This window comes from Nothoprocta perdicaria, unplaced genomic scaffold, assembly GCF_003342845.1.
Source record: "Nothoprocta perdicaria isolate Ctin4 unplaced genomic scaffold, notPer1 scaffold_10, whole genome shotgun sequence".
Taxonomy (NCBI): Eukaryota; Metazoa; Chordata; class Aves; order Tinamiformes; family Tinamidae; genus Nothoprocta; species Nothoprocta perdicaria.
This window is the reverse complement of record NW_020454094.1, coordinates 7,674,381-7,684,599: the sequence shown is the minus strand read 5'-3', so window position 1 is coordinate 7,684,599 and position 10,219 is coordinate 7,674,381. Positions and strand designations below refer to the sequence as shown.

The 10,219-nt window shown below is 66.1% G+C and overlaps 1 protein-coding gene across 1 annotated transcript in view; it reads left to right on the top strand.

The window, feature by feature from the left end:
- Positions 1–10,219, top strand: part of ARID3C (AT-rich interaction domain 3C) — a gene marked incomplete at its 3' end in the record, with an annotated part of 16,825 nt that overhangs the window by 4,802 nt on the left and 1,804 nt on the right. Inside the window, exons 3-6 of the mRNA XM_026039106.1 lie at positions 5–124; positions 6,273–6,345; positions 9,505–9,688; positions 9,992–10,193. Coding sequence (XP_025894891.1) covers positions 5–124; positions 6,273–6,345; positions 9,505–9,688; positions 9,992–10,193 — 579 coding nt within the window. The remainder of the gene's footprint in view (positions 1–4; positions 125–6,272; positions 6,346–9,504; positions 9,689–9,991; positions 10,194–10,219) is intronic.

The following is a 10,219-nucleotide window of genomic DNA, read 5'->3' as shown; positions in this document are numbered from 1 at the left end:
GGAGGAGGAGGAGGCCGAGCAGGAGGAGGAGGAGGAGGAGGAGGAGGGGGAGGAAGGGGGGCCCCGCGAGCCGCCCCCGCCGCCCCCGCACCACGAGTGGACCTACGAGGAGCAGTTCAAGCAGGTAGGAGGCACTCGTGGCTCCGCTGCCCTCCCGCTCCCCACCCCGAGTCTCTTCCCAAGGGAGCAGCCCCCAGCGTGTCCCGCCTGGAGCCCCCTGACACCCCAAGTGAGCACCCCTGCTGCACCCCAGCACACCCCACATGGCCCTCCCGGGGCTCCCCCATTCCCCTCCCAGTCCCATCCCAGTCCTGCTCGGGCAGGTGTCACCACCGCCCCCACATGTCGTCTCCGAGTGCACCCAACCAACACTGTCCCCCAGCCCCATGGGCATCTCCAGTGCCCCCCCAACCTGTTTTCCTCACAACCTAAGTGAGCAGCCTGTAAAGCCCCAAACCCCATCCCAAGGGAGCCTCACGTCGTGCACCCACCTCCCCATCCCCAAACCTACAGCAAACGGGTGCCTCCAAACAGCCCCAGCTGCCCTCCAGCTTCATCCCTGTCCCCCGCTCCAGCAGGCACCTCCTGATGACCCTGTCCCCAGACCCCCTCGCTCCCTTCAGGCCTCCAATGTGCTTCCCCGTGTCCCCATGGGATCCTCCCGTGGCAGGTCTGGGCTGTCCTGTGCAGCAGGCTGGCTCCTGGTCTCCCCGGCATGGATTGGGGGGGCGGGATGATGCCTCAGGTCCCCCCCATGGAGCCAGAGGGGCTCCCCAACACTGGCCCAGGGGGTGCCATCCTATTGGGTCCGGCGCCGTGGCCACGTCCCACGGGTCCCTTTGCCAACGGGTCCCGCAAGCCCCGGGGCCGCCGAGCGCGGGGCACTTGCTGCAGCCGCGTCCCCCCCTGCCCTCCCCGCTCGGCCATTGCACAACGTGGCCAGGAACTGGCCCGGCCGGAACGCGCCGCGCTCGGCGCCTGCCCGTGCTGCGCCGCGCCAGGTATGCGAGGAGCCGGCGGCGCCCGGGGATGGGGACGGGGACGGCTCCCGCGCCCCGGCAGCGCCGGGCTGGGCGCGCTGCATAGGCCGAATAGCTGGGCCGGGCCAGTGTTGGGTTACAGGGTGCCGAGGCGGCCGGGCCGGTTCCCGGGGTCAGCGGCGAGGTGGGAAGCAGCTCATCCCGCCCGGCGCCGGCCAGGAAGCATTTGCAGCATTCCTGCTCTCGCCGTCACAGCCGTGGCACCCACGGGGACGGGGGAGATGCTGGCTGGGCCAGTTTGGGAGAAGGGGAGGTGGGTGCCAGGAGCATCCCAGGTCCCGTTGCAGCTCCAGCTTCCCGCCCCTGCCTCGGTTTCCCCTGCGGGCTGAGTGCGGCACCCGCCCTGCACTCAGCTCTGTGCTCCCCTCCTGGGGAGGCAGAGCAGCCACCTCCCCCTGCTGCCTTTCCCACCGCGGGCGCTTCCGAGGCCGTCTGCGCGTCCCCCCCGCACGGGGCTGGGTCTCGCCCAGCCCGGAGAACCGGTTCCCAGCGCAGGACGGGCCGAGACGGAAGCTGGGACAGGGAGAGGTGTTTGCCCCGTGTCGGGAGCGCCCAGGGCCGCTGCCGGGCGGTCGCTGCAGGTCCAGGAAAGCCCCCGGCTCCTGGTCTCAGTCTCATTCATTGGATAAGGGCACGCGAGCCCCACGGATTCACAGGGCTGCCCCACAGCGGGGGCGGTCTGGGAAAGCGGGGCCCCCCCGACTGCAAAGCTCAGCCCAGGTCAGGCCCCCCAGAACAAGCAGGTGGCAGCCGGGGGGACCCTTTCCAGGGAGAAGGGCACAGAAGACGCAGGAAAAGGGCAGAAAGGGATTTGCTGGCTGCCAGCACGGGAGCATGGCCCCCTCCAAGCGCCCAGGTGGATGTATGGATTGTGTAAGTGCTCACATGTGTATGGACATGCTCATGTGTGTAGGGACCTGTGTGAAGGCCACTGTATGTGTGTGGCCCCGGCTGAGCCCCTGTATGTGTGTAGGGGCCTGTGAGTGTCCATGTGTGTGTATAGAGCCATACAGATCCCCCTGCATGTGTAGGTGTGACCTATAGACCCATAGGAATGCCCAGGCACATATGGCATCTATGAACGGACACATGTGTCCAAAGAAGCCTCCCACACATGTGGGGACACATGTGGTGTCCCCGTGTGTGTAGATGCTCCTCTATAGGTAGGTCTCGGTGTCTATATGACACAGGGACCCAGCAGGCGTTTTGAGAGGGGTTGAGCCTTGATGCCCTCTCCTGTGACATTTCTGAAGGGTGTTTGGGAAGCAAACGCCCCCCGGGACACCCCAAGCTCGCAGGTGTGTGCGGGGGACGAGGGTGCGCAGGGATGCACAGGGTGTGAGCGTGCACGGGGTGCAGAGGAGGGCACGGATGGGGCCCACGCACCGAGCGAGCGGCTGCGACCCCACTGCAGCCCTGCGGTGCTGCCGGAGTGAGGCGGGGGCCGCACAAGGGGTCGGTGCAGGGCCAAGCGCTGCCCGGCTCCCGGGACGCCCCGCGGGACGCCCCGCTCCCGCGCTCGCCCTCTCCGTGCCCGGCGCCGCGCTCGCCGTGGGGCCGGGCTCCCTGGCTCCGCGCCGCTCCGTCCCGGGAGTGCCGGTGCGTGCCGAGGCACCAGGGCCTGCGCCAAGCCCGGGCACGCGCTCTGCTTGGACACTCCGCTTCTCCCGGCGTGCCCAGGCGCTGGGGAGCGGGAGCCGGCGGCATCTTCCCAAGCCGCTTGCTCAGGCTGTGCTGCTCCGGAGCCGTCCTGGGGAGGGAAGGGGCTGCAGGCACCTTATGCTGCAGCCTTGGGGGCTCACCAAGCACCCCGGCACATGTCCCACTCCTGGGGCATGCAGCAAGTCCCCCAACCCCCATGCATGGGTGCAGCTGCATGCATGCAGCATGCGCACGCGCACATGCAGGTTGGTGCTTGCACACGCAGCCGGTGCACGCGTGTGTGCACGTACCGCCTGCATGCACCCTGCCTGCACGCTCACTGTGCACCCTTCAAGCACCTACTGCAGCCAGGTAGATGCTGCACACCCTGAGGGGTGCACAAGCACCCCAGCACCCACTATACATGCACGCCCATATTGCAACCCCGAGATCCTGGGCATCAACTTCCCCCGCAGCACGACGGGGGGCAGCGGGGCCGGGGGCTGCCGTCCCCAAGGCCAGCGCCGGCAGCAAACAGTCCCTCACCTTGCCCCCGGCCGGGTTAATGTTTGCAGCGGGCGGCTCTCGCGGGGCTGCCGGCGCCCGCCGCCGCGCGCGGCGCCCATTAAACCCGCCGCTCTGCGAGGCGCCGTTAAACATTAAGCGCGGCCGCGGCGCCGCATGCCCGGCACCGACCCTGGGCCCGCGGTGACAGCGGGTCCCCCCCGCGCCGTTAACTTTATGGCTTTGGCGGTGGCGCCGCGGGAGACCATCCCCGTGGCGTCAGGCCTGAGCGGAGCGCGGGAGGACGGAGGCACCCGCTGCAGGGCCGGGGGGTGCCCGGGAAGGAGCTCGGCGCTGCCCGCGGCGGAGCATCGACCGCGCGCGCCGCGTGAACCGCGGCCGGCTGCAGGAATTAGCAGCGGGGCTAATCAATGCGGTGCATATTAAGCGGCTTAGCGGGGAGGGGGGCCCTGCGAGGCGGGGGGTGGGGAGCCGCGCAGGGCTGCCCATCGATCCGCACGGCCCGGATGGAGGGGAGGAAGCGCTGCTGCTCGCCAAGCAGAGCCCTGGTCACTACCACACATGTGGGGTGGCCTGGGGTCCCCACGGTGCCACCGCGTCCCTGCTCGGTGCAGGGGCACGAGAGAGGCCCCAGGGAGTTTGTCCCCTGTCCCAAGCAGTGACTCCTCGGGGGGGTGGCACCTGCGCACCCCCAAACCCCTCAAGCATCGTCCCCCTCATAGGGAGAGGTGCTAAGGGTGCTGCCTAGTCCCCGGCAAGGGGGGCCCCAGGGTGATTCTCATCCCCTTCCCAAACCGCCTTCGACCCACTGACCTATAACCTGCCCGAGCAGCCCCGTTATCCGCCCTCTTTATGGAGTAAGGACGTCGCCACGGCAACGGGATGCAGGGCGGGAGCAGGGGGACTCAGGAAGCGCCTGGCTGCGGCCCCCGGGATGGTGGGTCCCCCCAGGGCCGTGTCCCCGGGGTCACGGCTCTGGGGGTGCCGCAGCTTTCGGGGGTCCCGGCGCGGGGCCGCGCGCCGCCGGGCCATCGATCGCCGGGCTTGACAGTTTAATACTCGTGTTTATAGAGGAATATAGTTACATCGATGGCGTTAAATGAGTTACTAATTATATCAATACAAACACGATTAAAAGGGTCCTTGCTCATAGGTCACGGTGAGCAGGAGCCGCCGCGGCTCTTGCACAACCGCCCCCCGGGCAAGGGCTGCGCCGCGGGGTGTGCGCGCCGCCGGTTGTGCGCGCCGGTGGTGCGGGGCTGCGTGCGCCTGTGCGCGGCTGTGCACGCTCTGCAGCGTTGGGCAAGCCCCCGTGGGGTTGTGCGCACCCACGCGGGGTTGTGTTTGCCCAGCCTTGCGCTCGCGCGGGGTTGCTTGCCTGTGTTTGGCTGTGGGTCACCCTGTGGGGCTGATGGTCCCTTCCCGGGTGGATGTGGTAGGGAGGAGCTGAGGGCCAACTCTGGGAGAGGAGGAGGAAGGTGAGCGGCAGGGTCCTGCACAGGGGCTAAAGCGGGATCCTCCCTCAGGGCTGGGAATGCCCCCCAAAACTCAGTTTTTTTGGAACACAGCATCCTGCAGTTTGCAGGATTTGCAGGATTTGCAGCATCCTGCAATTCCCAAACGCTTTTGCTCCGGCTGCACAGGCGACCTTCGCTCCCTGCTGGATGTCAGGTGTTTCTGCATGGGGGGCCCTGCCGATAGAAGTGAGAGGTCACCACGTGGTGGAGAGGTGGACACCAACACCGGGGCTCACAGCGAGCGTGCAGGCAATGGGGAACGGACCCCTCTGGGAATGCAGCCAGGGACTGCATGGAACGGGTGCAGGGAATGCACCCAGGTGGGAGACAGCGCCTGGATTAGGTGAGAGTTGGGCAGGTAGCACCCATGGATAACGTCGAGGATAAGCAAGTAGCACCCTTGGGTTAAGTGAGGGACAAGCAGGGAGCACCCATGGATAACATCGGGGATAGCAGGTAGCACCCTTGGATAGTGCCAAGGATGGGCAGGTAGCATCCACGGATTAGGATAATCCATGGATGTGTTAACACACAAGAATAACAATAGGGAAAGGCAGGTCTCACCCCTGGGCAACCTTAGGGACAGGCCCTTAATGCCCGTGAGAGAGGCTCGGGATAGGCCAGCAGTGCCCGTGGGCTGGGAAGAGGGAAGTTTGCAGGATCCTGGGTGCAGGGCAAGGCGTGCAGGCTCCTGCACCCGTGCCGAGGGTGCCCTGGGCCATGGCATGGCCGGCACATCCATGGCATGGCCAGGACATCCATGGCATGGCCAGGACATCCACGTCCCATGGCCATGGGAGCGAGCGGGTCCTGCACCGGCCGCTGTCAGCCCCACGGCCCGCTGCCTTTATCTGCGGGTGACGGATGTGCTGTGCGGGGCGGCGGGAGCGGGTGCTGCTATTGGGTTTTAACGGCCTTTCCCAGCACAATTGTTTTTTAAACGACTCTATTTTGCGCCCGACTTTGTTTTCCAGCTTGCATTTCTTTGTATATGTTTTGGAAATCCATTCTGGACTGCTGAGTTTTGTTTCTTTTCAATGGCTTTAAATTCTCGCCTGGCTCTGTGGGAGGAATTGGTGTCTATAGCACCTTCGATTGGTGCTAATTTTTCCTTCATGTGCTCTGACTTTTACTGCTGGGCCATCGATCTGGCGGGCTCCAATTTGTCATGGTCACCGAGGGCCTGTGCTGGAATCAGGCGGCTGTTTCGCGGCACCGGCACATGGGTCCCCCCCAGTTTCGGGTGTCCCCTCGTCCTCCCGGTGGGTCTGGAAGCTGGGATGAGCCCGGCGGTTGTGCCAGGGCTTTGCACGCTCGCTGCAGTGCGTGCACAAACCCACCGGGACACAGGTGTATCCACACTGGTGTGTGCACGAGCAGGAACATCCCAAGGACGCGCTTGCCCCAGGCACCCGCAGCAGAACAGGGGTCCCGGGGGCTGCTCGGTTAAGGGGTGCGCAGAGCTCGTTGGTGTCCAGCGTGCGCCTCTTGCACCCACGTGTGCGCTGGGAGCTGCTGGCGCTGACCCCCCTCTCCCTCCCGCCCCCAGCTCTACGACCTGGACGAGGACCCGAAGCGCAAGGAGTTCCTGGACGACCTCTTCGGCTTCATGCAGAAGAGAGGTAAAGGTGGGTGGCTTGGGGAGGGCACTCGCCGGCCCCCAGCCCCTGCCCGTGGCCACCCAGGGGTGCTCGTGCCGAGTCCCACTCGGGCACTGAGCTGCTCCCAGTCTCTGCAAGCCTCGGGGTCAGTCCCATGGGGTAGATCCAACCGCGATGCCCGCTAGAGATGTCTATTAGCGCTGCCCCTTAGCAGGGCTCGTTAGCGGTGCCGGGGGCGATACCCGCAGGAAGGGGAGCAGCGCCGGCCCTGCGGGCACCCAGGGGTTAAGGGCTGCGCCAGGCGGCCCGGCCGCATCGGAAATCTTTGCTATCGGCGCAGGGGGCCGAGGCAGCTCCCGGGGACTCGATAAATGCTTTAACCTTCGCCCTCCCCGGCTGGGCCGGCGACAATTAAAAGTTGCCGAGCGCGGGCGCGCGGCCGGCCGTATTCATTAGAGCCTTTTGCCGGTGTGTGGATTAATGAACATGCCGCTCGATAACCAGTAAACCCCAGGCAGAGGTTAATGCCGAGCTAATTAACGGGGGGAAGCCAGCGGGGGGAGCAGCAGGGCCAGCCGGCGTGGGGCGAGAGCCGGCAGCGAGGGGCAGTTGCCCCCCAAGTTTTGCCCCTCGGGAGCGACGTGGGGCAGCGTTGGGCACAGGCTCTGTGTGTGGGGTGTGTGGGGGGGGTGATGTCTGAGACCCCACAAGCTCATGGCTGTGGTGGAGGTCGTGCAGCAGCCCCCATGCACAGCACAGCCCTGGGTGCCCCATCCCGCTCGCGGCCCCGGGGGGCTCTCCGAGGAGCAGGAGGTGGGAGCGCAGCCGCCCTCCCGCATCCGCCAGCGCTCGGGGCGCCACATTCATGGGCTGCTCCGCTCCTTCATTATCTCCCTCTGCAGAGCTAATTAAGGGCCTCGTCAGTGGGGACTGGGGCTAATGAAGCGCTACCAGGAGGGCAGCGGGCGGGGGAGCTCCTCACGCCCCCGGGGACCGCGGGGGACAGGCAGCCCCTGGGCTCGGCGCAGGAGCCGGCGGCGCTGCCGGGCGCAGGAATTTCACTGTTTGCTCTCAGGGTTTTACGGCCGGTTCCCAGGGCTCTGTCACCTGCCGGCGGATGTGGGAGCGGGGGGCGCGTGCGAGGGGCCGGCGGTGCCCGTGCCGGCAGCGGGAGCACCGGGAAGGGCACGCGGGCTCCGCGCGACGGGACCAGGGCACCATGCACAGGGGTGCTGCAGGGTGCGCAGCGTCATCGGAGGTGGCACAGGCTCCTGGTGGTGCCACAGGGTCCCTGGGGGTTGCTCAGGATCTGCAGGGGTGACGCAGGGTCCTCAAGGGCTGCAGAGTGTCCTTAGGGGCAGCACGGGGTCGTTGCCGGTGGCACGGGGGCTGCAGGGGTGGCAGAGGGTTGATGCAGGCGGCCCCAGGGCCCCCGCTCGGTGGCACTGGGCTCTGCACGGCTGCGTCCCCCACCGCGCGGGCCCGGCCGATAAGGCGGCGCCGTTGATCAAAGCGGGAGCTAATTGCAGCGCCACAAGGACTGACCGCCGCCTCCGCGGGCTTCTGTGCCGCGCGCCCCGGCCGGGGCCATCGCTCTGCGGCGCCCAGACGGGTCCCTTTGCCAGCGGGACGGGCACCCACCGCCCGCCCCGGCCACCCCCGGATTAGCGGCCAGGCCTTCACATCCACTGCCCCGCTGGGGATGGGGGAGAGGGGAGGAGGAATCTGGAGCCATAAATCTGGGAAAAGGGGCTGGGTCACCCCAGAGGCAGGTGAGGGGTTGGCATGGGGGATGTTTGTGTGGATGTTGGGGGCTGTGCTTGCTGCTGTCCCCGCTCCAGGGGCTGTCCCGTGTTGGGGACAACCTGTGGAAAAGCGGCAGCCTCATCTGGAGGTGGGCAGATGTGGAAAAGTGGTAGCCTCATCTGGCGTGGTGGGAGACCCTCACATCGGGGTCCAGTCTGGCTGCAGGAGGTGACAGGCAGGAGGTGACAGGGAGGAGGTGACGGGGCCGGTGCCCGATCCCCTGAGCCCCAGAGCAGAGCGAGTCCGGGTTTCTCTGCCTTTCTCTTGGCAGCAGAAACTCCTCTCCCCCCTCCCCAACCAGGGCAAACAACAGAGACAAAAAAAAAAAAGAAAGAAAAGAAAAGAAGAAAAAAAGTTCAATGAACTCAGTAGCAGAATAAAAAGAGCTCATTTTTCAGGCTTATGCGAAGAAGCCGAGCCAATATCGAGGCCATAAATTAGGGCCGCTGGAGGCGGGCGGTGGGTGACGGCGCCGTGCGCGGGGCACAGCGCGGCCCTGACAGCCTCCGGCGGCAGAACGGATGGTTTTCCGATAGCACCCATGGAGACACGGCCCCTGGGCCCGCCGCAGCCCCCGCCCGCCCCGCGCGGCACCCGGGGACCCACGTGTGGGGCTGGCCGGGGGCCAGCGGATGCTGGGGAGGGCCCTGCGTGTGGGTCCCGTGGCCTGGGGTTCGGCCATGGTGGTCTTGGGTGCCCACGGGGCTGGGGGACCCCATGTCCCCCTGCCCCAGGGCTGCCCCATGGTGCTGCTGGCCCCTTCCCACACTGGGAGGGCTCTGGGGGAGGTTATAGGGTGAGCTCCTCTATAGAGGTTATGGGGAGTCCCTCTGCTCCCCCATAGTAGTTTCTGAGGGTGTTTATGGGGTGACAACCTTCATAAAGTTTGTGACGGTCCCTTTTCATGGGGCTCTGAGGGGCGTACGAGGGAGAGAGATAGCAAGGAGATGCTCCACAGGGAGCTCTCAGAGCCTCATGAAGGGAGACCTTCCATAAGGGAAGGTCTTTGTGCTCCCACCCCATGCTCCGACCTGCGCCTCCGGCCACGCAGCAGATTTGGGCAAGCAGAGAGCAGCCTTGCAGGACACGCCAAGGGGCAACCGTACGGCACCCACAGCACCAGAGGACTAGGAAAGGCTCTTAAATAGCCCAGATGAGGCCTTTACCCTCTGCCTTGGGCCGGGTTTGCAGTTCAGGGTGAGCCCTACTCATGCAGATGGCTCGGGGACCACAGCACATGGTGTAGACCAGGCTGCCGTCGTCACAACAAGGCCGGGCGAGGAGAGCGCGGGTCCCCAGAGAAGGATGGTGTCCAGTCTCCGTGCGCGTGGCCTCACCCCGCGTCCCTTTCTCTCTCCCGTGTGCGGCTGGAAGGGACGCCCGTGAACCGCATCCCCATCATGGCCAAGCAGGTGCTGGACCTGTACACGCTGTACCGGCTGGTGACGGACAAGGGGGGCCTGGTCGAAGTCATCAATAAGAAGATCTGGCGGGAGATCACCAAAGGCCTCAACCTACCTACCTCCATCACCAGCGCTGCCTTTACCCTCCGCACGCAGTGAGCGCCCGGGAGGGGGTTTGCCCCATCGCAGCACCCAAGGGTGGCCCCGAGGGTGGATGCAGAGCCTTAACCTCTGCCATTTACCTGTGGTACAGCTGGGGTGTCCCATAAGGGAGACAGGGCCGTGCATCATCCAGGGGTTGGACTAGGTGACCTGTAGAGGTCCCTTCCAACCTTAAGCATTCCATGATTCTATGATCCTATGATTGACGCTATGATTCCATGATTCGTTCCAAGGCGGGCGCGGGGGGCGAAGGGCAGCCGGGCGGCGCGGGCGCTCACGCCGGCTCTCCCGTGCAGATACATGAAGTACCTGTACCCCTACGAATGTGAGAAGCGGGCGCTGAGCTCGCCGGGGGAGCTGCAGGCCGCCATCGACAGCAACCGGCGGGAGGGCCGGCGGCAGAGCTTCGGCGCCGCGCTCTTCAGCTACTCCCCCGCGGGCACCCCGGCCCTGCTGGGCGCCCCCAAAGTGCCCCTGCCGGCCCTCAGCGTGGGCCAGGTGGGCCCGGCGCACGCCGTGAAGAG